The sequence below is a fragment of the Mus musculus genome, chromosome 8 (assembly GCF_000001635.26).
Source record: "Mus musculus strain C57BL/6J chromosome 8, GRCm38.p6 C57BL/6J".
Classification (NCBI taxonomy): Eukaryota; Metazoa; Chordata; class Mammalia; order Rodentia; family Muridae; genus Mus; species Mus musculus.
The window spans coordinates 111,888,354-111,910,199 of NC_000074.6; the positions used below are offsets into that span (position 1 = coordinate 111,888,354).

At 47.1% G+C, this 21,846-nt stretch overlaps 1 protein-coding gene across 1 annotated transcript; it reads right to left on the reverse strand.

Annotated features, from left to right (window-relative positions):
- Positions 1–781: 781 nt before the first annotated feature.
- Positions 782–21,846, reverse strand: Chst5 (carbohydrate (N-acetylglucosamine 6-O) sulfotransferase 5). The gene is made up of 2 exons (NM_019950.2): positions 21,779–21,846; positions 782–2,648 (listed from the first exon to the last, which is right to left on the reverse strand). Exon 2 carries the CDS (start codon positions 2,631–2,633, stop codon positions 1,446–1,448), a length of 1,188 nt encoding a protein of 395 aa, NP_064334.1. The 5' UTR covers positions 2,634–2,648; positions 21,779–21,846; the 3' UTR covers positions 782–1,445.

Sequence of the window (21,846 nt, forward strand, 5' to 3'; positions counted from 1 at the left end):
ACCCTTAAGCCATCTTTTCTTCTAAGCTCCTAGTAAGCCTGAGTTCCAGGCACCCCACGACCTGCCCCCACGCGCCTCCCAGACATTGGCTGTGTTTGGCTTGCTGCCCAGACCTCCCCAGCTCTCTCCTTTCTCTGTCTTCTTCTAGGCTCCTCCAGGTTATGCTTTGGATTCTTGGCTCTGGACCCAGAATCTTAGCATTTCCTGTTCCCCCTAGCTGTATTTCTAGGGGGAAAGTATAGCTAGAGATTATTGCTGCTAGGACACAGAGCTATGAAAACCTGAATTACCCACTGCAGCCCCAGGGCAAAGAGCTAATCCAGCTCCTTCCTTCATTTCTCCTAAAATGTGACCTTGAATAAGTCCTCTTACTTTTGTTTGTTTGGTTGGTTTTGGTTTTTTGAGACAGGGTTTCTCTGTCCTGGAACTCACTCTGTAGACCAGGCTGGCCTCGAACTCAGAAATCCACCTGCCTCTGCATCCCAAGTGCTGGGATTAAAGGCATGTGCCACCACACCCGGCTTCCTCTTACTTTTTTAAAAATTTTATTTATTTATTAATATTTATTTACTTATTATATGTAAGTACACTATAGCTGTCTTCAGACACTCCAGAAGAGGGAGTCAGATCTTGTTACGGATGGTTGTGAGCCACCATGTGGTTGCTGGGATTTGAACTCAGGACCTTTGGAAGAGCAGTCAGTGCTCTTAACCGCTGAGCCATCTCACCAGCCCTTCCTCTTACTTCTTAAGATGCTTTTCAAACACAATAGGCTATAATCTGGATCACGCAGCATATTTATGTTTATTTCCATAAATTAGGATCTTTCATCTCAGGACAAATCAAAGATTCATTAAAAAGCCATCCTCCTCAGGTATGGTTGTGTGTGTGCCTGGATTCCCTTCTAGAAGGTCAGGCAGAGAATCACAGAGGGAAGCATCGTCTCATTTTCCTCCTTGACCAGGCCCATAACTGTCCAAGTCTATGATGGACTGAGATACTAGGGCGTGGCAGTGAGCAGAGGTCTGGGTGAGCCAACGAGAGGCAGGTGCACAGATTTTAGGAGCCAGCCCACAGCCGCGCCTTTCCCGCACTCCAGAGCAGGCCTGGGACCCCATTCTCTGCGATTGCATGGTATGATCAAAGAGGGGAGAGAGTCAACGAGAAAGGAAGTGCTTTAGTAGGAGGCTGGCTGCCTCTCTGAAGGAAGTGGGCACAGCTTTTGCTTTCCATTCGATAGTACTTGGTGGGAATCCAAATCCTAAAAGACCCAACCGAAAACTACAATCTGGACAGAAAGAGATGTGGGATTTGGACTCCATCCTTTCCTAGTACAGGACAAGATCACTCACACTCCCAGCTACTTGCTTTTGGGTTCTCCAAGCCCTTTCTTTATCATACTCCAATAGACCCTAATGTTATAGCTGGGTCTCTCCACTAAAATTCTAAGATTCCGGTTGCTTCTCCGTGGACGATGCCCACTTGAAACTGTCCATGCCTCTTGGCAGCAGGAGGTCCAGAGAGAGGTCCCTTTGCTCAAGCTCCGAATGCACAGACCGGTAACCCAGCAGCTGCAGTGCACCCCCGCACAGTTCCTGGACCCGGCGAATCTTGGCAAAGGGCAGCGTGTGGCGCCAGGCCTGGGATACACTGAGCGCATCCCTGGATGTGGTCTTGAAGGCTTCACGGCGCGCGCCTGGCCCTGAACCATGCGTGATATTGTGGATCCAAGTCTGGAGCTGCGGCGTGAGACCCAGGCCGGTGAAGGCATAGAGTTCACGGATTACGGTGAGTGGGTCCCGGGCCAGATCCTCGTAGCGCACCAGGCGGTAGCGATCTTGCAAGAAGGGCGGCGGCTTGTGCAAGGCTGCCTCTGCGATGCGCACATGGCTGCGGCATACCTCGTTGACCACGCGCAGCCGGGGGTCCGCCTCCACCCACGTGCCGTTGGTACCCAGGACGATGCCATTGTCCCGTGCCAGCGCCTTGGCTGTCTGCTCTCGGGAGCGCAGCACGGCCCGCGGGTCGCGCACTAGGTGCACGATGCGCAGGTTGAGCGCAGGGTCGCTGAGCAGCGGGTAGAGCACCTGTAGGTTAAAGAAGCGCACCTCCTTGAGCACGACGTGACTATAGGAGCTGCAGGCTTCCTGAGCCAGGCCGAAGGGCCGCGTTGCGCACAGAGGCTTACACACCTCCTCGCTGCTGATGTTGCCACGAGCGAAGGCTTCGCAGACCGGAGGTGAGCACAATGCGCGGCTCACCGCCCACTGGAAGAGATCCGAGATGTTGCGGCGCCAGGGCAGGTAGGCATCAAATACGTCCATGTCGCATAGGAACACTGAGCGGATCAGGTCACGCACGGCCATGTGGAGTGCGGGGGCACTGCCCTGCGACAACGTATCCCAGACGTGCCAAGCCGGCTCCATCAGGTAGAAGACATCGGGGTGTTGGCTGAAGAGCTGGCCCACGAAGGACGAGCCCGAGCGCCACGAGGACAGTACCAGCACGTGCACACGCTCCCCAAGGCCTGCTGGGGACGATGGCACTTGCCGGGAGACCAGGAAGACCAGGATGCCAGTCTGTACCATCAGGAGCGAAAGCATGACAGTGCTGGAGAAACGGGGTAGCCGCATACCTCTGGCTAGGGCCTAAAAAAAAGGAGGGGTAAGGTTAACTGTGGCCTGAACTTCTGCCCAGTGCAAGCTGCACTCTGTGTGAATTTGCAAGAGGACCCTAAACTTCTACTTCTGCCTCTGGCTCCTAAGTGCTGGTATTTCAGGTATGTATTACCACACCTGGTTTAGCAAATACTAGTTTTTCAAACAAAGTTCCTGCCTTTTGCTTAAGAATCCCTCTTACGGAGTCACTGCTGGGTGATTGGCCATGTCTGAGCTGCCCGGGCTTTTGAGGGTCCTGCCTCTTTGCTTCCTGCTCTGTGATCGTAGGACCAGGCAATCTCACTAAACCTCTATTCACTCATCTGTTAAAGGGGGATAATACAAGCATCTGGCTTCCAAGATTTGCGGGGGACGACTCAATGAAGCTTAGGCGAAGGAGAGTGTAGTAACACCCGTGGTTTAAGACTGGAACACCGTGTGCTTCCGTGTTGTATGACTTTTTTTTTATTAGCAAACAGCACTATTTTTGTTATTAAAAACAAGCAGGGTGAAGCCAGGCGTGGTGGCTTTAATCCCAGCACTCCGGAGGCAGAGGCAGGCAGATTTCTGAGTTTGAGGCCAGCCTGGTCTACAAAGTGAGTTCCAGGACAGCCAGGGCTATACAGAGAAACCCTATCTCAAAAAAACCAAAATAAAATAAAATAAAATAAAATAAAATAAAATAAAATAAACAGGATGGCTGGAGAGATGGCTCAGCGGTTAAGAGCACTCACTGCCCTTCTGAAGGACTTGAGTTCAAATTCCAGCAACCACATGGTGGCTCCCAATCATCTGTAATGAGATCTGATGCCCTTTTCTGGTGAGTCTGAAGATGCTGTGCTGTGCCTGAGATGCACAGCTTACTAAGATACACGGTCTCTGGTCCCTTCCCCTCTGTTCTTTGTGTGTATGGGGAAGTGTGGGTGTGAGTATATAGGAGGTCAAAGGACAAAGACAATTTGGGGGAATGGGTTCTGTCCTTCCATCATGTGTATTCCTACAATGTACTTACATAGAATAATAAATAAATCTTTGGGCTGGAGCGAGCAAGACCAGAGCAAGCAGAGGTCAAATTCCTGGAATACACTTAAAGGCTGTCTTTCCTGCTGATTCCGGGGCGTCTTCCTGGATCACACACCCAGCTCTAGAAAACCCGGAAGACAGGGAACCGCCCCCTGTCTGCTCTGCACGAGGCGCCAGATGTGCCAGCAAGCACTTGTTGCTTTATGCACAGCCATTGATTTAACATAACTGCCCCTGCAGCAGACCTTATGACCTCTGAGGTTTAGTTGGAGGATTCGAGGCTTAGAGGGGAGATGCAGGCAGGGTTAGCTCAGGACTCCAGTTTGGAAGTCCCTGGAACTTCCCATGGCAGTCTGAAGGTTTACTCCACTTCAGATTATTCTCTTGCTTTCTCCCAAACCAAAGGCAGATGCCTGGCCAGGACTTCGTCTTGACCCAAGCCAAGGTGTTTGTCACCTGTGTTCTAGGAAAGCCGGAGTTCTTCTTAAGTGGCTTGTGTACTAGAAGCAGTGCCATCTGACCCTGGTACTGAAATTCAAGAATGAGGAAGAACTTCTAATAGCCACTCAGGGTGTCTCAGAGCCCAAGTCCTACGAGGCTTATCTCCTAGGGACTAGGGACTCCATTGTTCCCACACAGGTTAACTGCAAGAGGTTGGAGGCAGTGGTACGTGGTTTTTATCTTTACGGTCAAGTATTCCCTTCTCAATGTTCCTAGAAGGTGGAGCTAATTCTCCCTATCGGTTTTCACTGAGGCAACTAGAGTTCAGACACAGGAATGCCCAGTCAGCAAAGACGAGCAAAGGACTGTAGTTGAGCAGTAGAGTGCTCAGCTGAGCCTGGTGCTGATGTGGGTGGTAGAGAAAGTGAATTCAATTCCCAGCAGCCCAGCACTTGAATAAAAACAAAAATAAGTCCAGGGCTTATTATTATTATTATTATTATTATTATTATTATTTTAATAAAAGTGCTTGCTGAGCAAGCATGAGGACCTAAATTTACATCCCTAGAACCATCATAAAAGCCAGTGGAGGGGCACGATCTAAACCACAACTGGGCATGGTGGCACACGCCTTTAATCCCAGCACTTAGGAGGCAGAGGCAGGTGAATTTCTGAGTTCGAGGCCAGCCTGATCTACAGAGTGAGTTCCAGGACAGCCAGGGCTATACAGAGAAACCCTGCCTCAATCCCCCCCCAAAAAAAAGCAAGAAGCAAGACTCTTGTTTGATTCCCCTGCCCCCATAACCCAAGCAAGGTGGTAAGTGACAAATGTCTGTACTCCCAGCCCTTACCAGCTCATAACTGATGCAAACAGAGTATAACCAGAGTATAACCATCTCCTACACAGAGAGCCAGAGGCCAGCCAGGTAGGCATTAGACCCTGTATCAAGCAAACAAACAAATACCATTGGGCCATCTGTGTGCTCACAGATAGTGTTGAGCTTAGGGGACAACCAGCTAGAGCCTGTTCTGGCCTTTTGCCGTTTTACACATATATACTTTTTTTTTCTGTCTTAAATGCCTGTTATAACTTATGGTTAAGTCAGTGTTAAAAATGTACAAGATATGATTTTTTGTTTTTCGAGATAGGGTCTTGTATAGCCCTGGCTGTCCTGGAACTCACTCTGTAGACCAGGCTGGCCTCGAACTCAGAAACCTGCCTGCCGCTGCCTCCCAAGTGCTGGGATTAAAGACCTGCGCTACCACTGCCCGGCACAAGAAATGATTTTACAAGGTACAACAGCTACAACACACAATGTACTTAATGTTTCCTTTTAATATGTTTATTTTTAAAGATTTATTTATTTATTTATTTAGTGCTCTATCTGCATGTACACTTGCATACCAGAAGAGGACATCAGATCCCATTAGAGATGGTTGTGAGTCACCATGTGGTTGCTAGGAATTGAACTCAGGACCTCTGGAACAGCAGACAGTGTTCTTAACCACTGAGCCATCTCTCTAGCACCTTAATATGTTTGTTATCTTTTTTTTTCTTTTTTTCTTTTTTTTTTTTAAGATTTATTTATTTATTATATGTAAGTACATTGTAGCTGTCTTCAGACACTCCAGAAGAGGGAGTCAGATCTCGTTACGGATGGTTGTGAGCCACCATGTGGTTGCTGGGATTTGAACTCTGGACCTTTGGAAGAGCAGTCGGGTGCTCTTACCCACTGAGCCATCTCACCAGCCCTATCTTTTTTTTTTAAAGATAATCTGTTCTTTTTTTTTCTTTTTTTAAGATTTATTTATTTATTTATTATATATAAGTACACTGTAGCTGTCCTCAGACACTCCAGAAGAGGGCATCAGATTTCATTACGGATGGTTGTGAGCCACCATGTGGTTGCTGGGATTTGAACTTGGGATCTTCAGAAGAGCAGTCAGCGCTCTTAACCACTGAGCCATCTCGCCAGCCTGTTTGTTATCTTTGATAATAAAACAAGTAAAAGCTGCACCTGTTAACTCATGCAGTAATCTTCCACTTGGGAGGATGAGGCAGGAGGATTGATTGTTTGAGGCCATCTGGGGTACAGGAGACCTGGTCTCAAGAAAGCAAACCAAAAGCAGTGGTGGCCACGCCTTTAATCCCAGCACTCGGGGGGCAGAGGCAGGTGGATTTCTGAGTTCGAGGCCAGCCTGGTCTACAAAGTGAGTTCCAGGACAGCCGGGGCTACACAGAGAAACCCTGTCTTGAAAAAACAAAAAAATAAAAACAAAACCAAAAAACCCCCAAAACCCAAATAAAAGCTATAATAAAACCATTTTCAAAATAAAACAAAACATTTTCTTTGGTATTAAAGCCCCTTAGCTGGTAAAGTTATACAATAAAGGGGGCAAGAGATTAAAAAAAGAAGAAGAAGAAATGTGGGAAGCAGAAAGAAAGGAAGAACTCAGAAAACCAGATCCTCAGGGCAAAGGGTCTAATGCAGAGGCACCCCCGACTGTGGAGTTGACAGTCTAGCTACGCACATTAGGACTCACCCGGCAGGGTTTGGCGAGAGAGATGGTTTCAATGTTAAGAGTACTTGCTGCTCTTGCAAGGCCCTTGACCATACAAGGACTGGGGTTTGGTTCCTAGGCCACACATTCACAACTTACAACCATCCATAATTCTAGTTCCACAGGATCTGGCTCCCTCTTCTGGCCTCCACAGGTACCACACATGCATACGGTGCGCATGCATTCAGGCAAAACATCCATACACATAAAATAAAAGTAAGTCAATCTAAAACAAACAAACAAACAAAACAAAACGGTGGGGGGGGATGGACTCATCTATGGATGATCAAAAGACCAGTGAATGGCCCAGACATCCAAACTTAGAAGGGCCACTAATCTACCCCTCTGCCTCTGCCAAACCTTGGACGGGTGCCCCAGGACTATCTAAATCTGATTGTGCCAAGCCGCTTGGCTTTCCAAATATGTTGCTAATTCCCATCCAGAATCCTGTACTTCATGGTTTGTCAAAAGAGTTTCCAGGCTCCAAGGCCCCAAACCCTCCCTCGGCTCTGTAGTCTCCAGCCCTGTCTTCACATAGAATCATTTCAGCTTCCTCTGATGTAACCTACTACCCGTCATCTCTCAAGGAAAGCCACTCTGCCTATGCTGTTCTCCATTTCTCCTTCTTGCCTGCAGGCAGGAGGAGGGTCGGGATTGTGGTTTTGTTTTTTTCTCAAGTGTCTGTCAGTTCGCAGGGATCTGGTATGGGGCTTGGCAATGCATGAGCAGTCTGGCCATGACTGTATGTCTTGGGCACGCGTTCTTTGCAAGACAGCCTCTAAGCCAGGCACAGTGGTGCATGTACCTGTAATCCTACTATTTGAGAGGTGGAGGCAGGAGGATCGATTGGGAGTTCAAGGCTAGCCTGAGCTAAATGAAACCATCTCAAAAATAATAAAAACAAAACCACTACCCACAAAAAAACAAAAACAAAAAGAGGAAAAACAGCCAGACACATAATAACCTGTAGATTTTCCATGAGGAATCACTCCTCATTCATTCAAAAGTGCCCAGGCTTTTGTAACAGGGCCCTAGACCTTAGCACAACTGACTCCATGATGGAAGTACCATTCAGGTTGTAAAACTCAGCACACAGACAGCACCACCTGCCAAAACTAAAACAAAGACCTAGTCCATCGAAGTCCATAGTTCTGGGAAAGTCTCTAAATTTACTAAACTTTTTTGGGGGGGGGGGTCTTCTGTAGTTCTGCTTCTGGTTAACTGTTCTTGTTAACTGAAGTATGTCAACCCAGGACATGATTTTTGTGATTAAAAGCTCACCCTGAGAAATGCTTGCGGCTACACTGGGATTCCAAGCACCCAATATAGTTGCTGGCTGGCTGATAAAGACTTTCTATTGGCTTAAACCTATGTCGGAATAGTCTTCTCTGGTGGATAATACCCTAAAACATTTCTGGAGACCCAGCAAGATGCCAGAGACCAGACTTTGAGACACAGGGTCTCCGAGCCCCTTGAAGCAAGGAAGAACGCAGTAGTAAGAGGACTCCTAGGAGGTGTGCAGCCGGAGATGGTCCAGGTTCCCAGGGCTCCCTTTGATCAATCACTGCCTAACTCCTCAGAGGGATCTGACACCACCTCCCGAAATTAGAAAGTTGCCTGGTCTGCCACCTGTGGAGCTAAGTGGTCTACAAAGTGAGTTCCTTTAAGGCGACTCGAAAGAACAGGTATGTGGCTGTTTGGACTCGAAAGAACAGGTATGTGGCTGGATCCATGCCATGCGAAATGTCACTGGATCCCTCTGTTTATGTATGAAGGTATGGTAGCCACCGTTTTTTCTTCCTTCCTTCCTTTCGTGTGTATGTGTGTGTATGTGTGTGTGTGTTTCTATGTGTTTCTGTCAGTTTTGTTTACCTGTATTGTCCAGTGTGAGACCCTCCCCCAACCCAGCTTAAGTCCTTTGTCCTCTCCTGTTGGGGACCCAAACCTTTTGGCTCTGCCAGATCACCCAGAGAAATTCGTCCCAAACCTCCACCAGTCCCACCTCAGGAGCAGGAGTGCTTGCTTCTTTTGTTGCTTGGCTCCTGCTCGCTGTCGCTGTTGAGGTTGGCCCCTGTGTGAGGCAATTGGGGGACCCCGTGCCATCTAAGCAAACCGCACAGAGGGAGGTAGAACTCATCCCCCAACGAGAAGTCCCTGCTCTTCTCATCATGGCTGCTCTAAGCAACCCCGGGGAAGGAGAAAATGTTCCCTGGACTGAGCCCGAAGGAAAAGACAAAGTTCCATTTCTTTCTCTTTCGAGATTTACAATTATGTCACCCTTTAAACCAATAGTCCAGTTCCAGGACAGCCAGGGCTATAGGGAGAAACCCTGTCTCAAAAAAAAAAAAAAAAAACAACAAAAAACAACAAACAAAAACAAACAAAAAATAGTCCATAAAAAATAGATAGGTAGATAGATAGATAGATAAAAAGTCCCTGGGTGACAGATGCCAGACAATAGAGCCTGGACAGACAGAACAGATATTTTCCCTTCTGTTCAGTACTGACCAGGGAGGGAGACTTTAAAAGTTTTCCCCGAGGTTCTTTTAAAAGAGATTAAAGACAGCTGCTAAAAAGATTTCCTTTGTCATCCAGTCAGTCCCAGAAATTTTTTTTTTCCGAGATAGGGTTTCTGTGTATAGCCCTGGCTGTCCTGGAACTCACTTTGTAGACCAGGCTGGCCTCAAACTCAGAAATCCACCTGGTTCTGCCTCCCGAATGCTGGGATTAAAGGCGTGCGCCACCACGCTCAACAATCACCCATGGAAGGCGTTACAGAGACAAAGTTTGGAGCTGAGACAAAAGGATGGACCATCTAGAGACTGCCATATCCAGGGATCCATCCCATAATTAGCCTCCAAACGATGACACCATTGCATACACTAGCAAGATTTTGCTGAAAGGACCCTGATATAGCTGTCTCATGTGAGACTATGCTGGGGCCTAGCAAACACATAAGTGGATGCTCACAGTCAGCTATTGGATGGATCACAGGGCCCCCAATGGAGGAGCTAGAGAAAGTACCCAAGGAGCTAAAGGAATCTGCAACCCTATAGGTGGAACAACAATATGAACTAACCAGTACCCCGGAGCTCTTGACTCTAGCTGCATATGTATCAAAAGATGGCCTAGTCGGCCATCACTGGAAAGAGAGGCCCATTGGACTTGCAAACTGTATATGCCCCAGTACAGGGGAATGCCAGGACCAAAAAGTGGAAATGGGTGGGTAGAGGAGGGGGGGGGAGGGCATGGGGGACTTTTGGGCTAGCATTGGAAATGTAATTGAGGAAAGTACGTAATAAAAAAATTAAAAAAAAAAGAAAAAAGAAAAATTGAAAGGTATAAATAGGTCTCAAAAAAAAAAAAAAAAAAAAAAAAAAAGGGCTGGTGAGATGGCTCAGTGGGTAAGAGCACCCGACTGCTCTTCCGAAGGTCAGGAGTTCAAATCCCAGCAACCACAAGGTGGCTCACAACCATCCGTAACGAGATCTGACTGGAGTGTCTGAGGACAGCTACAGTGTACTTACATATAATAAATAAATAAATAAAAAATAAATAGGTCTCAGTTGTCTGAGGTAGCTGGAAGGTGCTTAACCTCAGAGATTAGCAGCCAGGCTTGGCCTTTGAAGACCGAGTCTATGCCCAAACGATGGCTTCTCCCCAGAACAACACTGGAAGAGAGCTAAATGGCTGGCAGCTGGCGGCGGGAACAGAGGGGGGGGGGTGTGAGGGTGTTGAACTTCCGGTGAGACAGCTCCAAGAGCCAAAGGGGTCGAGCTTCCCGGAGAGACAGCTCTAGGTTACACAAAGCTGACCTACTGTGAGAATCTGCCTGTGGACAACCGGATCTTGGGGTTCAGAACTCAGCATTTATATACACAGCGCCAGACCAGTCCCCAAGCAACTGAAAGCCACGCATCTTCTCTGACTCAGACTTAACAGACATCAGGTAAAATTTTGGTGTCTTACTCTCTGCCAGAGAATATCTCCTAGCTCAAAGTTCTGCCTTCAATCAAAAGGATACAATTAAACTTATCTTTCAAACAGACAAAAAAGATCCCCCCTCCCCACCCAGGAGGGCTATAGGTAGAAACCAACTCCCCAGGATTGTTCAACCAACCAGTCCATCTGTGTCCTTCCAGATTAAAGAATACCCAACGATCCTGGAAACAAAAGGGGAAATTGCAGCCCTGCGTGGTGGCACACGCCTTTAATCCCAGCACTAGGGTGGCAGAGGCAGGTGGATTTCTGAGTTCAAAGCCAGCCTGGTCTACAAAGTGAGTTCCAGGACAGCCAGGGCTACACAGAGAAACCCTGTCTCTGAAAAAAACAAAACAAAAACAAACAAACAAAAAGGGGAATTGCAGTCCATATTGCCCGGCTTAAAGAGACAGGCATCCCGGTGCCCTGCCAGTCACCATAGAACAGGCCTCTTCTACCTATGAAGGTACCTGGAACCTTTGATTCTCATGAGTCTGTTTCTTCTAGAGAAACAGATTATATATACCCTCTTAGACCTATAAAATGTGTTCCTCAGCCACCCATTGGCAGAGGTGAGTCAACCCATCTTTGCTATTTTAAATAGACAGACCCAGTGTGAGATTGAAGCAGGCAATAGACCTGGACCAGGTTGCCCCAGGATTTAAAGACACTAAATGCAGACTTCCTGTCCTTCCATCAAAGGTGTCCTGGAAAAACAGATCATAAAAGGGCCACTAAGGGACTGCAGCTAGAATTACAGACATTGGGCTACAAAATGTCAGTTAAGAAAGGCTAACTTGGGCTGGTGAGATGGCTCAGTGGGTAAGAGCACCCGGCTGTTCTTCCGAAGGTCCGCAGTTCAAATCCCAGCAACCACATGGTGGCTCACAACCATCCGAGATCTGACTCCCTCTTCTGGAGTGTCTGAAGACAGCTACAGTGTACTTACATATAAATAAATAAAATCTTTAAAAAAAAAAAAAAAAAAAAAAAAAAAAGAAAGGCTAACTTGGGGGGGGGGGTATGGGGGGAACTTTTGGGATAGCATTGGAAATGTAAATGAAGAAAATACCTAATTAAAAAAGAAAGAAAGAAAGGAAGAAAGAAAAGCTAACTTTGTAGAAAGCTACTTATCTTGGCTACCAGATAAACAGCGGTAGTGGAGGAGTCTGTCTCAGAGTAAGATTGCTACATTCTTTCAGATCTGGACTCCAAAGACCAAGAGATGGATTCAAGAGTTCTTAGGTATGGCTAGATATTGTTGCCTATGGATAGGCCTCTATACATCAACACAAAGCGGGGCACTGAGCACCTCATCTGGACTGAGGCTAAACAAAATGTGCTTGAGGCTTTAAAAACAGCTCTGGCTTTGGCTCCAGCCCTGGAATTGCCAGATGTCTCAAAATCTTTTCATCTGTTTGTCCATGAGACAAAAGACAAAAGGGGTCTTTACCGAGTTTGGGGTGTAAAATGTCCTGTGACATACCTGTCCAAATGATTTGGTCCCATAGCCATAGGATGGCTCACCAGTCTAAGATCTGTGGCGGTTACTGCTAGTTTAATGAAAGAAAGCTAACAAGTTAATGTTGGAGTCAAGATGTTTTTGTTTGTTCTTCAAGACAGATTCTCTCTGTGTAGCCCTGGCTGTCCTGGAACTCTCTGCATACCAGAGGGCCTCAAACTCCTAGAGATCTGCCTGCCTCTGCCTCCCAAATGCTGGGATTGTAGTTCTAGGAACATCTCTCAATGTACTAAGCTTGCTTTTTGGCTTCTGTAGTTGTACTCCTGGCTAACTGTTCTTGTTTACTGAAGTATGTCAACTTAGGACATAGTTTTTATGCTTAAATACTCACCCTGAGAAAGGATTGGGGCTACACTGGGGTCCTCAACACCCAGAGTGTAGTTGCCAGCCAGATAATAAAGACTTTCTATTGGCTTAAACCCATGCCCAGGCAGTCTTAACTGGAGAATATCCATCAACAGTTTGGAAGCAGTTGATCCAGTACTCCTTGGTTGCTAAGGGGGCATGTAGTTCAAGATTGGCTTGTCTATATACTTACCTTTCCAACTCCTGGCCTCATCTAGAAATACCTTAAGAATTGAACGCCTGGGCTGTAGAGATGGCTCAAAGGTCAAGATCACTTGTTGCTCTTGCAAAGGACCTGGGTTCAGTTCCCAGCATCCACTTGGAGGCTCATAACTATCCATGACTACAGTTCAGGGGGATCTGACCCCGCCCCTCCTGACCTCTGCTGGAACCAGGCATAGAAATACACCGTAGGCAAAACATTCACATACATAAAATGAAATAAGTAAACCTAAACAATAAAGTTAAAAAGGAACAGAACACCTGTCAATCTCCAAGGGGTGGGGGAGGAATGCCAAAAGAAGAGAACTGACCAGAGAAGTAATGAAGGCCCCAAGCAAGCCAACAGCATCATCTGAACCTCTGGAGCCAGGGGTGCAGATTCTCCACTGGAGAAAGCACTCCATTTCCGCTTAAACCAGTGCAAGTTGAGTTTCTGTGACAACCAGGAGTTCTGGTTAGATAGTGGGTGCTGGCAGATACACAGAGCTTCTGGGTCATACTATTTTTCCATATGGGAGCTAAATACAGGGATGTAGCAATGATAGTTCATCAGTCTAGTGTGGTGAGGCACACCTGCGATCCCAGCACTTGGGAAGTGGAAGCAGGAAGGCCAGAAGCAGAAAGTGCCAGCCTGGGCTTCACAGGGAGTTCCAGGCCATCCTGGGCTAAACAAGACCAGGTCTCAAACAAAACAAGTGCAGACAGTGCATGGCTGTTGACCTCAGGACTTGGGAAGCAGAGGCAGGAGGATCACCAGAAGGTTTGAAACCAGTTATTCCTGTAATCTTGGGTACCAATGCAAGTCTCAGGCCAGCCTGGGCTAAATGATGAGTTTCAGGACAGCTTGGGTTGTGGGGTAAGTCCAAATGAGTCCATGACATAAATGAATGTTTACTGAATTGAAATCAGACCACCCGCCATTCAAGTCTAATTAATTAGGAGTAATTATTTAGCCATGCCCCCCTCTCCTTTTCTTTCAGTGGAGTTTCCTAGGCATCCTTGGCTATTTCATGGCCTGGGTGGCTGCTTTCTGCCTGGTTTACAGATGGGAAACCTGAGATACAAGACAAGGGGTGTCTGCCATCGCAGGCACTGAGCTGGAGCCCAGGAGTTTCCAGTCAAGCTCCACCGGACAGCTGCTCCTGTCACCAGCCTGTCCCAGCCCTGGCGTGGAATCTAAGAGAGTGACACATGATACTGGCAGGCTCAGATTTCTCTCAGTTTGGTGTCAGCTGGAGGCCAGCCCTGCTCAGGAATCCCAGTGGCTGGGCACATCAGTTTTTAGGCGAGGAGATCAGGGAACATCACTCCTCAAGGATGTCCAACGATGCAGGACTGCTGTGATAGAGCCAGCATGTCCCTCAGGGAGAAGGATGGGTGGGAAAGAGGATGGAGGAGAAAGGGAAACTAAGAGATGAAAGAAAGAGGGGTCGGAACTGGACCTGTGGTGGGTCAAGAGGCAGTGCAGTGGCATGGTGAAACATGCCTTACATCCTGGAGAGGCGGTCTCTGTGAGTTCAAGGCCAGCACGGTCTATTAGTGATCTGCAAGACAGCCAGGACAAGGTAGAGAAACTCTGCCTCAAAATAGATAGATAGATAGATAGGTATTAAAAAGAGGCAGCCTAGTAAATACCACTTGTTGAGGGATTCCTGCAGGCCAAGCCCTGTCTGTTTTCTGATATGATCCTTGAAATGAGGAAGCGGGTTCAATTATTGCCCCTATTTTACAGAGGAGGCAACTGAAGTTTAGGAAATTAAGACTCACCTTAGGATCCACACAGCAGCTGAGTCAGAACCTGGACTCTAGCAACTCCTGCAGAGGCTCAAAGGGGGTTGATTCATAGACTGCTTAGCCCACATTTCCTGCTGCTGTGTACCTAAACTTAACCTCAGGTGATCCCAATTGTGTTAAAAATGCACAGATACAGGGGGCATGGGGGGGGGCGCTGCAAAAACAGATGGAAGGAGAGACAGCTGCAAATAACATCTAGAAAGCGACTTACCCCTACACTGGTAAAGAGTTGTTCCTGTGAAGGACTAAGAAGACCTCCCGTCCCCTCCAGAGAAGCCACACCAATGACTGACAAGTACATCCTAGTCACCAGGGAAATGCAAATCTCCCAGTAGGGCAGCTGCTAAGGTAAAGGAGCAGGGGAAGCCCCAGCAGGATCGCTCAGTGGGTTAGGGTGCTCCCTGCCCAGCCTGACACCCTGAGTTCGATCCTTGAGATCTCTACAGTAGAAGAGAACCAACCTCTTCCTTTAAAAAAAAAAAAATATATATATATATATATATAAAATATAAAAATATAAAATTATATAATAATATGTTTTACATATATATTTTTACATATAATATTATGTTTTACATATATATGTAAAATTATATATATATATATATATATATATATATATATATATATATATATATATATATATAAATAAAACGGGCAGTGGTGGCGCACGCCTTTAATCCCAGCACTTGGGAGGCAGAGGCAGGCGGATTTCTGAATTCCAGGCCAGCCTGGTCTACAGAGTGAGTTCCAGAACAGCCAGGGCTGCACAGAGAAACCCTGTTTCAAAAAAAAGTAAATAAAATAAAAAATAATTGATTTTTATGTTATGCTCATTGGTATTTTGCTTTCATATATGTCTGTGTGAGGGTGTCAGAAGCCCTGGAACTGGAGTTAGAAACAGTTGTGAGCACCCATGCGGGTGCTGGGAATTGAATCCCGGGTCCTCTGGAAAAGCAACCAATGCTCTTAACTGCTAAACCGTCTCTCCAGCCCCAGGACCCAACTTCTAATAGCTGGGCTCTGACTTCCATGGTGCATACACCTGCGAACAGAGGAAGGTGCAGCTCTGTGAGTTTGAAGCCAGCCTGGTCTACATACCTGATTTCAGGCTAGCCAAGGCTACATAGTGAGAGCTTGTCAATATATATATATATATAAAGAGATAGATAGTGCAAGCTAGGGACACAGTAGAGTGATCAGTAGATTGTGGTACTAAGCCAGATGGGAGGCAGGGAGGGAGAGGAGAGGCAAGGAGAGGGGCTGGGAGGATTTTTAGGAATTTTTTTTTCCATTTTTTATTAGGTATTTAACTCATTTACATTTCCAATGCTATACCAAAAGTCCCCCATATCCACCCACCCCCACTCCCCTGCCCACCCGGAATTTTTTTTTTTTTTTTGAGACAGTGTCTCATGTAGCCAGGTTGGCCTAGAAACTTGCTGTGTAGCCAAGGCTGACTATGAGTGCATGGTCCATTCCCCTAGTTCTGATATTACAAGGCTGAGCCAGGAGTTTTTAAAATTACAGGTGTTACTGGAAATAAGAGAAATTGGGCCCTGATCCAGTGCTGACGAGAATGGAAAAAAATGGTGCCGTGGAAGAGTCTGGCAGTTCCTCAGAGGGCTGAACGGAGTCAGCACATGATGCTGTTCTTCCCGTCCAGACTATAGACCCAATAATAGAGAAAACATATGTCCACGGAAAACCTGCTCAGGAACTTTCACAACGGCGTCGTGCGAGATAAACTCAAAGCAGAAACGCCTCAAATATCTATCGACTGATAAGCAAAATGATTGTATACCTCACAACAGAAAATTCTCAGCCAAGGGCCCAGGAGATGGCTCAGCAGGTGTGAGTGCTGGCTTCTTTCTGTGTAACCCTGATAACCTGGGTTCCATCCTCAGAATCCACTGTGGGGGGAGAGAGGCACCTCCCCGGAGTTGGAGTTGTCCTCTGACCTCTATATGTGGGTCATGGTATATGAATAAGCCTCTGCTTGGACACATCACACGTGCACGCATCAGTCTGGAAAGCCAGGGCTGGTGACTCAGCCTATATTCCTAGGAGTTTTAGAGGCTGAAGCAAGCGGATCACAAATTCCAGGACAGACCTCAAAGTTTAGGATATAGCCGGGGATGTTGATCCGTGATAGAGCCCGTGCATGTAAGTACCCCTAGGTTCAATCCCAATTACTGAAAAACTCCTCAAGACCCTGAGGCATTTCTGAGCCGATACCAAAACATACAACCCCAAACATGCGCGCGAACACACATGCACCCACGCATACAAGCACGCACGCACGCACGCACGCACTGCTTTCCTTAGTTCTGAGCATCTGGAATTCTGCTTTGGAGAAACAGTTTTCTGGGACTGGGAATGTTGCTCAGTGGTTTTAGAACAGTTGGCTAGCATGCATGGGACTCTAGGTTCCATTCTCAGAAGTAAAAAAAAAAAGGGGGGGGCGTTATGGAGAAAAAATATTGGATTTTGATTTATTTTCCCCCTATTCTCATATCACAATCAGCACTGAAGGCCCCTGCGACCTACAGAATGGTGGGGAATTCTACTACCATACAAGCGACCAATCCTGCAGTGGCTGTGCCTCTTGTAAGTCAATTCAATTCAAGCTTCAGGAGACGGTGGATCATTGAAGTCAATTCAGTTCTGACTCAGGCTTCCTAGAGACACAAGTTCAAGGACCATGCTCTGAGACCCTTCTTTCTTCTTTAGGTGTGTGTTAACAAGTTCCAGCTTGCTTGACTGGTCCACCAGCTAAAGACTGGAGTTCCCATGACTCACTCCTTCCCGGAATTCGGTTAATTTATTTGACTGCCTCACAGAACTCAGGGGGAGACTTATTTTCATACAAAGGATACAGATAAAAACATACATCTCGGGTGGGAAAGGAGAAGTGACGTCATGGTCCTCTCCAGGTGCACAGACCTCAAGTAATCTCTCTGGACTCTGTCCTTTCCCGCTTTTAGACACACTCCCTCCCCTGCACGTCTTCTGCTACATGGTGTGCAGAACCCAGCAGAGCCTGTCAGTCTAGATTCTTTGACTTTTCTGTGCAGCATTCCTTTCTCCAGGGCATGGGGTATGGAGCAAGACCCCTCAAGATACTCTGTCTACTTTAGACAAGGCACTCAGACAATTCCTGGACAACCAGAAGCTCCAAGGTGCACTGCGGGAGGGGGAGGGGGAGGGGGAGGGGGGGAGGGGGGGAAGGTGAGTTTGAGCTTTTATGACCTGACTTGGGAGGAGAAAAGAGAAATTCTAGTTTATATGATATCTGATCTGCCTTAGAGAAGCTGTTCTGAGTCAGGAATTGTCAATGAAAGCAAAATCTCTTAGGCAGTGCTGGTATACTCCAGAGCACTCAGGAGGCAGAGGCAGGCAGATCTGAGTTCGAGGCCAGGTTGGTCTACAGAGTTCCAGGAAGCCAGGACTACACGGGGGGGGGGGGGGGGGGCGGGTGGGGTGGGGGGGGGTAGGGAAGAACTAACCTTAGTTCTAAGGAATCAGATGCCTTTTTTAATCTCCTGGCTCCTTCATGCACTTGATGCCTATAGATACACTCAGGAATGCATGTATACACATAAAATAAATATCTTTAAGAATTATTAGGGGCTGGAGAGATGGCTCAGCAGTTAAGAGCACTGACTGCTCTTCCAAAGGTCCTGAGTTCAAATCTCAGCAACCAAATGGTGGCTCACAACCGTCCATAATGAGATGACGCCCTCTTCTGGTGTGTCTAAAGATAGCTACAGTGTACTTACATATAATAATAAATAAATCTTTGAGAAAAAAAGAATTATTAAAAATCATAGAATCATATAGAGGGATCCTGAACTGTGAAGCTCCTTCCCATAGCAACACAGGATATTATATAGGGAGTATACATTTAACATATCCCCGTGCTTCCTTGGCAGAGCCCTTATAGAGAGCATCTAGAATGTTCTCTGATTTATTTATTCATATTTGTTTGTTTGTTCATTTGTTTATTTACTTAGAGACAGCATCACACTCAGTAGCTCTGTCTAGCCTGGAATGTGCTATGCTGTGGAGTGAGTGGTCTGTCTTCCAACTCAGTTCATCTTGCTCGGGTCTCTGAGATTAAAGACCTGTGCCATGCACAACCCTTTGAGATGAGAATTCTGGAATTTTAGGCTCTTTAAAAAACACAGAAAGAGCCGGGCGGTGGTGGCGCACGGCTTTAATTCCAGCACTCGGGATGCAGAGGCAGGCGGATTTCTGAGTTTGAGGCCAGCCTGGTCTACAGAGTTCCAGGACAGCCAGGGCTATTTGGAGAAACCCTGTCTTGGAAAAACAAACAAAGCAAACCCCAGAGAGAAACCAGAACGTGTTTTTGCTTTACTATCACGTGTGGAGCTGCTTCCCAGTGGCTGACTCTGATTTGCCTCCTGCTCTAGCAGGGGCGTGGTTTAACCAGCTGCAGATAGTTTCTGTGATTGTGTGATGTTTGGAATTCTGGGAACTTTTCAGAGGGTCTATAAACACTAGAGCTCCACTAGGTGGGGGTTGCAGTCATTCAAGGTGGGTTGGTTGTGGTTTGTTAATAGTCGTGCCCCAAGCAGAAACAAAAAGAAATTAGATTCAAAGATCTTTCTCTCTCTCTCTGTCTCTCTCTCTCTCTCACACACTCTCTCTCTCTCTCTTTCTTCTGTCTAGCAATAGTGAGTGAAACTGGGGGTGGGGGATACAGGGTGGGACAAAGCAGCACCCCACAAAGTAGTAAAGACCAGCTATGAGCAAAGACCGAAAAAAGAAATTAGATTCAAGGATCTCTCTCTTTCTCTCCTATGGAGTGATTCAGGCTGAAACTGGGGAAGGCAGAGAGGATGAAGGGTGGGGAAAAGAACCCCAAAAGTAGCAAAAGACCAGCTACAGCCTTCTGAGTAATTTTTAAATGACTTTATGTTTAAAAGAGCAAAGTATTTGCCCAAGTCAATGACGTCACTAAAAAGGATTAGTTGAGAAGAAAGGAAGTTGAAACAGTCAAACGGTGTCGTAGGACATACTTCAATTTGAAACAAAACAAGACAAAATGATCTCTAGAAGCTATCTTAAAGATAATGGGAGAAATTTCAATATGGACTTGTCTTAGGTGATGCTGAAGGCTGTCAGTACCATCCAGTATACTCCTGTCTGTGCAAATCTACATGGCGTGTGTCCTCCAGTGAGGCTAGAAGCTGGACCCTGTTCCATCGGAGGGACCAGGTTACTTAATCTCTCTGTGCCTGTTTTTTACTTTAGATTGATAAAACAGAGGACATAGTATCCCTAACTTACGGGCTCCGACTCAAGACGGGGATGCTCATATTTCTAAAGCACTTAAAATAACACTAGTCTTAGCCGGGCAGTGGTGGCGCATGCCCTTAATCCCAGCACCTGGGAGGCAGGCAGATTTCTGAGTTCGAGGCCAGCCTGGTCTACAGAGTGAGTTCCAGGACAGCCAGGGCTATACAGAGAAACCCAGCCTCGAAAAACCAAAAAACCAAAACCCAAAAAAAAACCACAAAAAAACCCAAACAAACAAAAAACCAACCAACCAAACAAACAAACACCCCAAAAAACAAAAAACAAAACCACTAGTCAGGTGATCTTGTGATCTGAGTCATAATTATATTATTCTATGAACCTAAGAGAAATTCCTCACATAAGAAAACCCCTAGCACAGCAGTCCAGACAGACTTTGATGACCCTCTGACTCTAACAAAAGGCAGCTAGTACAGGCAGAGAAAACACAAGTGCACACAACACAGAAGACTGAGAAATCATGGCTGGAAGCCTGGCTTTTGGGTTCATAGCCTATGTCAGATTCCTTCGTAAAATGAGACTAGAACGAGTCACCCCACCCACTGTCTTCTCTTCCCTGTATGTAGCTCTTTCTGCACCCGGGCTTCCAGTCAGCCTAGCCCCAGCCTCCCCCCCTACCCCCCCCCCCCCCCCCCCCCCCGTGTTCGAGCCTCAATTCCCTCATCTTTAAAAAGACAGCATTTAGCCGGGCGTGGTGGCGCACGCCTTTAATCCCAGCACTCGGAAGGCAGAGGCAGGTGGATTTCTGAGTTCGAGGCCAGCCTGGTCTACAAAGTGAGTTCCAGGAAAGCCAGGGCTACACAGAGAAACCCTGTCTCAAAAAAAAAAAAAAAAAAAAAAAAAAAAAAAAAAAAAGACAGCATTTGGTGTATTTAGCTAAGAGCATGGCAACACAGTCCTGTAATCCCAGAATTTATGAGTTGGAGGCCAGGCCACCCTGGGCTACAGTGACAGCCTGGACCGTACCAAGTAATCAGGCCTCAAATCCCAGAACCCTTAAGCCCTCCTTCCGAAGTGTGGGGGGAATTGAATTTGTTTCCCCTTCCTGCTATGTATTAGGAGGAAAGAGAAAGGAACATTTTTTGGGGTGCGCACAGCACATACTGCGGCCAAGAAAACCCACTGCTGTGTCCAAGACTGAACATCGAAAAGCCAAGCCACTAGACCCAAATTCTAGATCTGGTTGCAAACTAATTTTTTTCTTCAGCATTCTGTGACAAAGCTCTTGAGCAAGCTTAAAATGATGCACTACTAGTGGATGGGAGAGGGAAAGGAGGGGTGAAGCCCCTGGCGGACTGACCATTTCCAAGAGCCCTGCGAACCATAACTTGTCACTATGACACACATTATACACAATTCACTCTCGCCACCAAGCCTGGCTAAGCTGTCAGACCGGTGAGCTACGAGAGCTGCGTCTCCAGTTCAGTCCAAATCCCTCCTTGAAATGGAACATCCCACCTGGAGACCTGATTACTCATCTATACCCGAAAGCTTGGAGTTTGCCCACGAACTGGCCCTGCCGCCCAGAGGAGAACCGCTCTCTCCCCAGGCTCAACAAAGACTCCTAGGACTGGTCCCTTCCGATTTCTACCCCACAAGCAGTCCTTCTTCCCTGGGAATCCACGGGGACAGACTCCGTTCTTACGATCCCACAGCGAAGAAGGGACATCCAGTGACATCGGCCCGGGAATCTAGAGGGCACCGATGGGGTACTAACATATAAGAAACACTTGGAGAAAACCAGATAGGAATCCCGGAAGAGCAGTAAGAACGAGATGTTGGGGTGCAGGAGTCCTTAGTTATCCTTAACCTTAGTTATCACGAAGACCCGGGCCCCCCACCCTGGAGCAGGCACCCCGTCCCCTCCCCCGTCCCGGCCCCGCTCTACCTGCGCTGCCCGCTGCGCTTCTGCGCTGCGCACCCAGGGCGCACACAAAGAGCCGCTCAGTCGGTGGT

What these genes read in the sequence shown, in the direction of transcription:
- Chst5 (NM_019950.2), bottom strand. Translation starts at nt 2,633, where the DNA reads ATGCGGCTACCCCGTTTCTCCAGCACTGTCATGCTTTCGCTCCTGATG.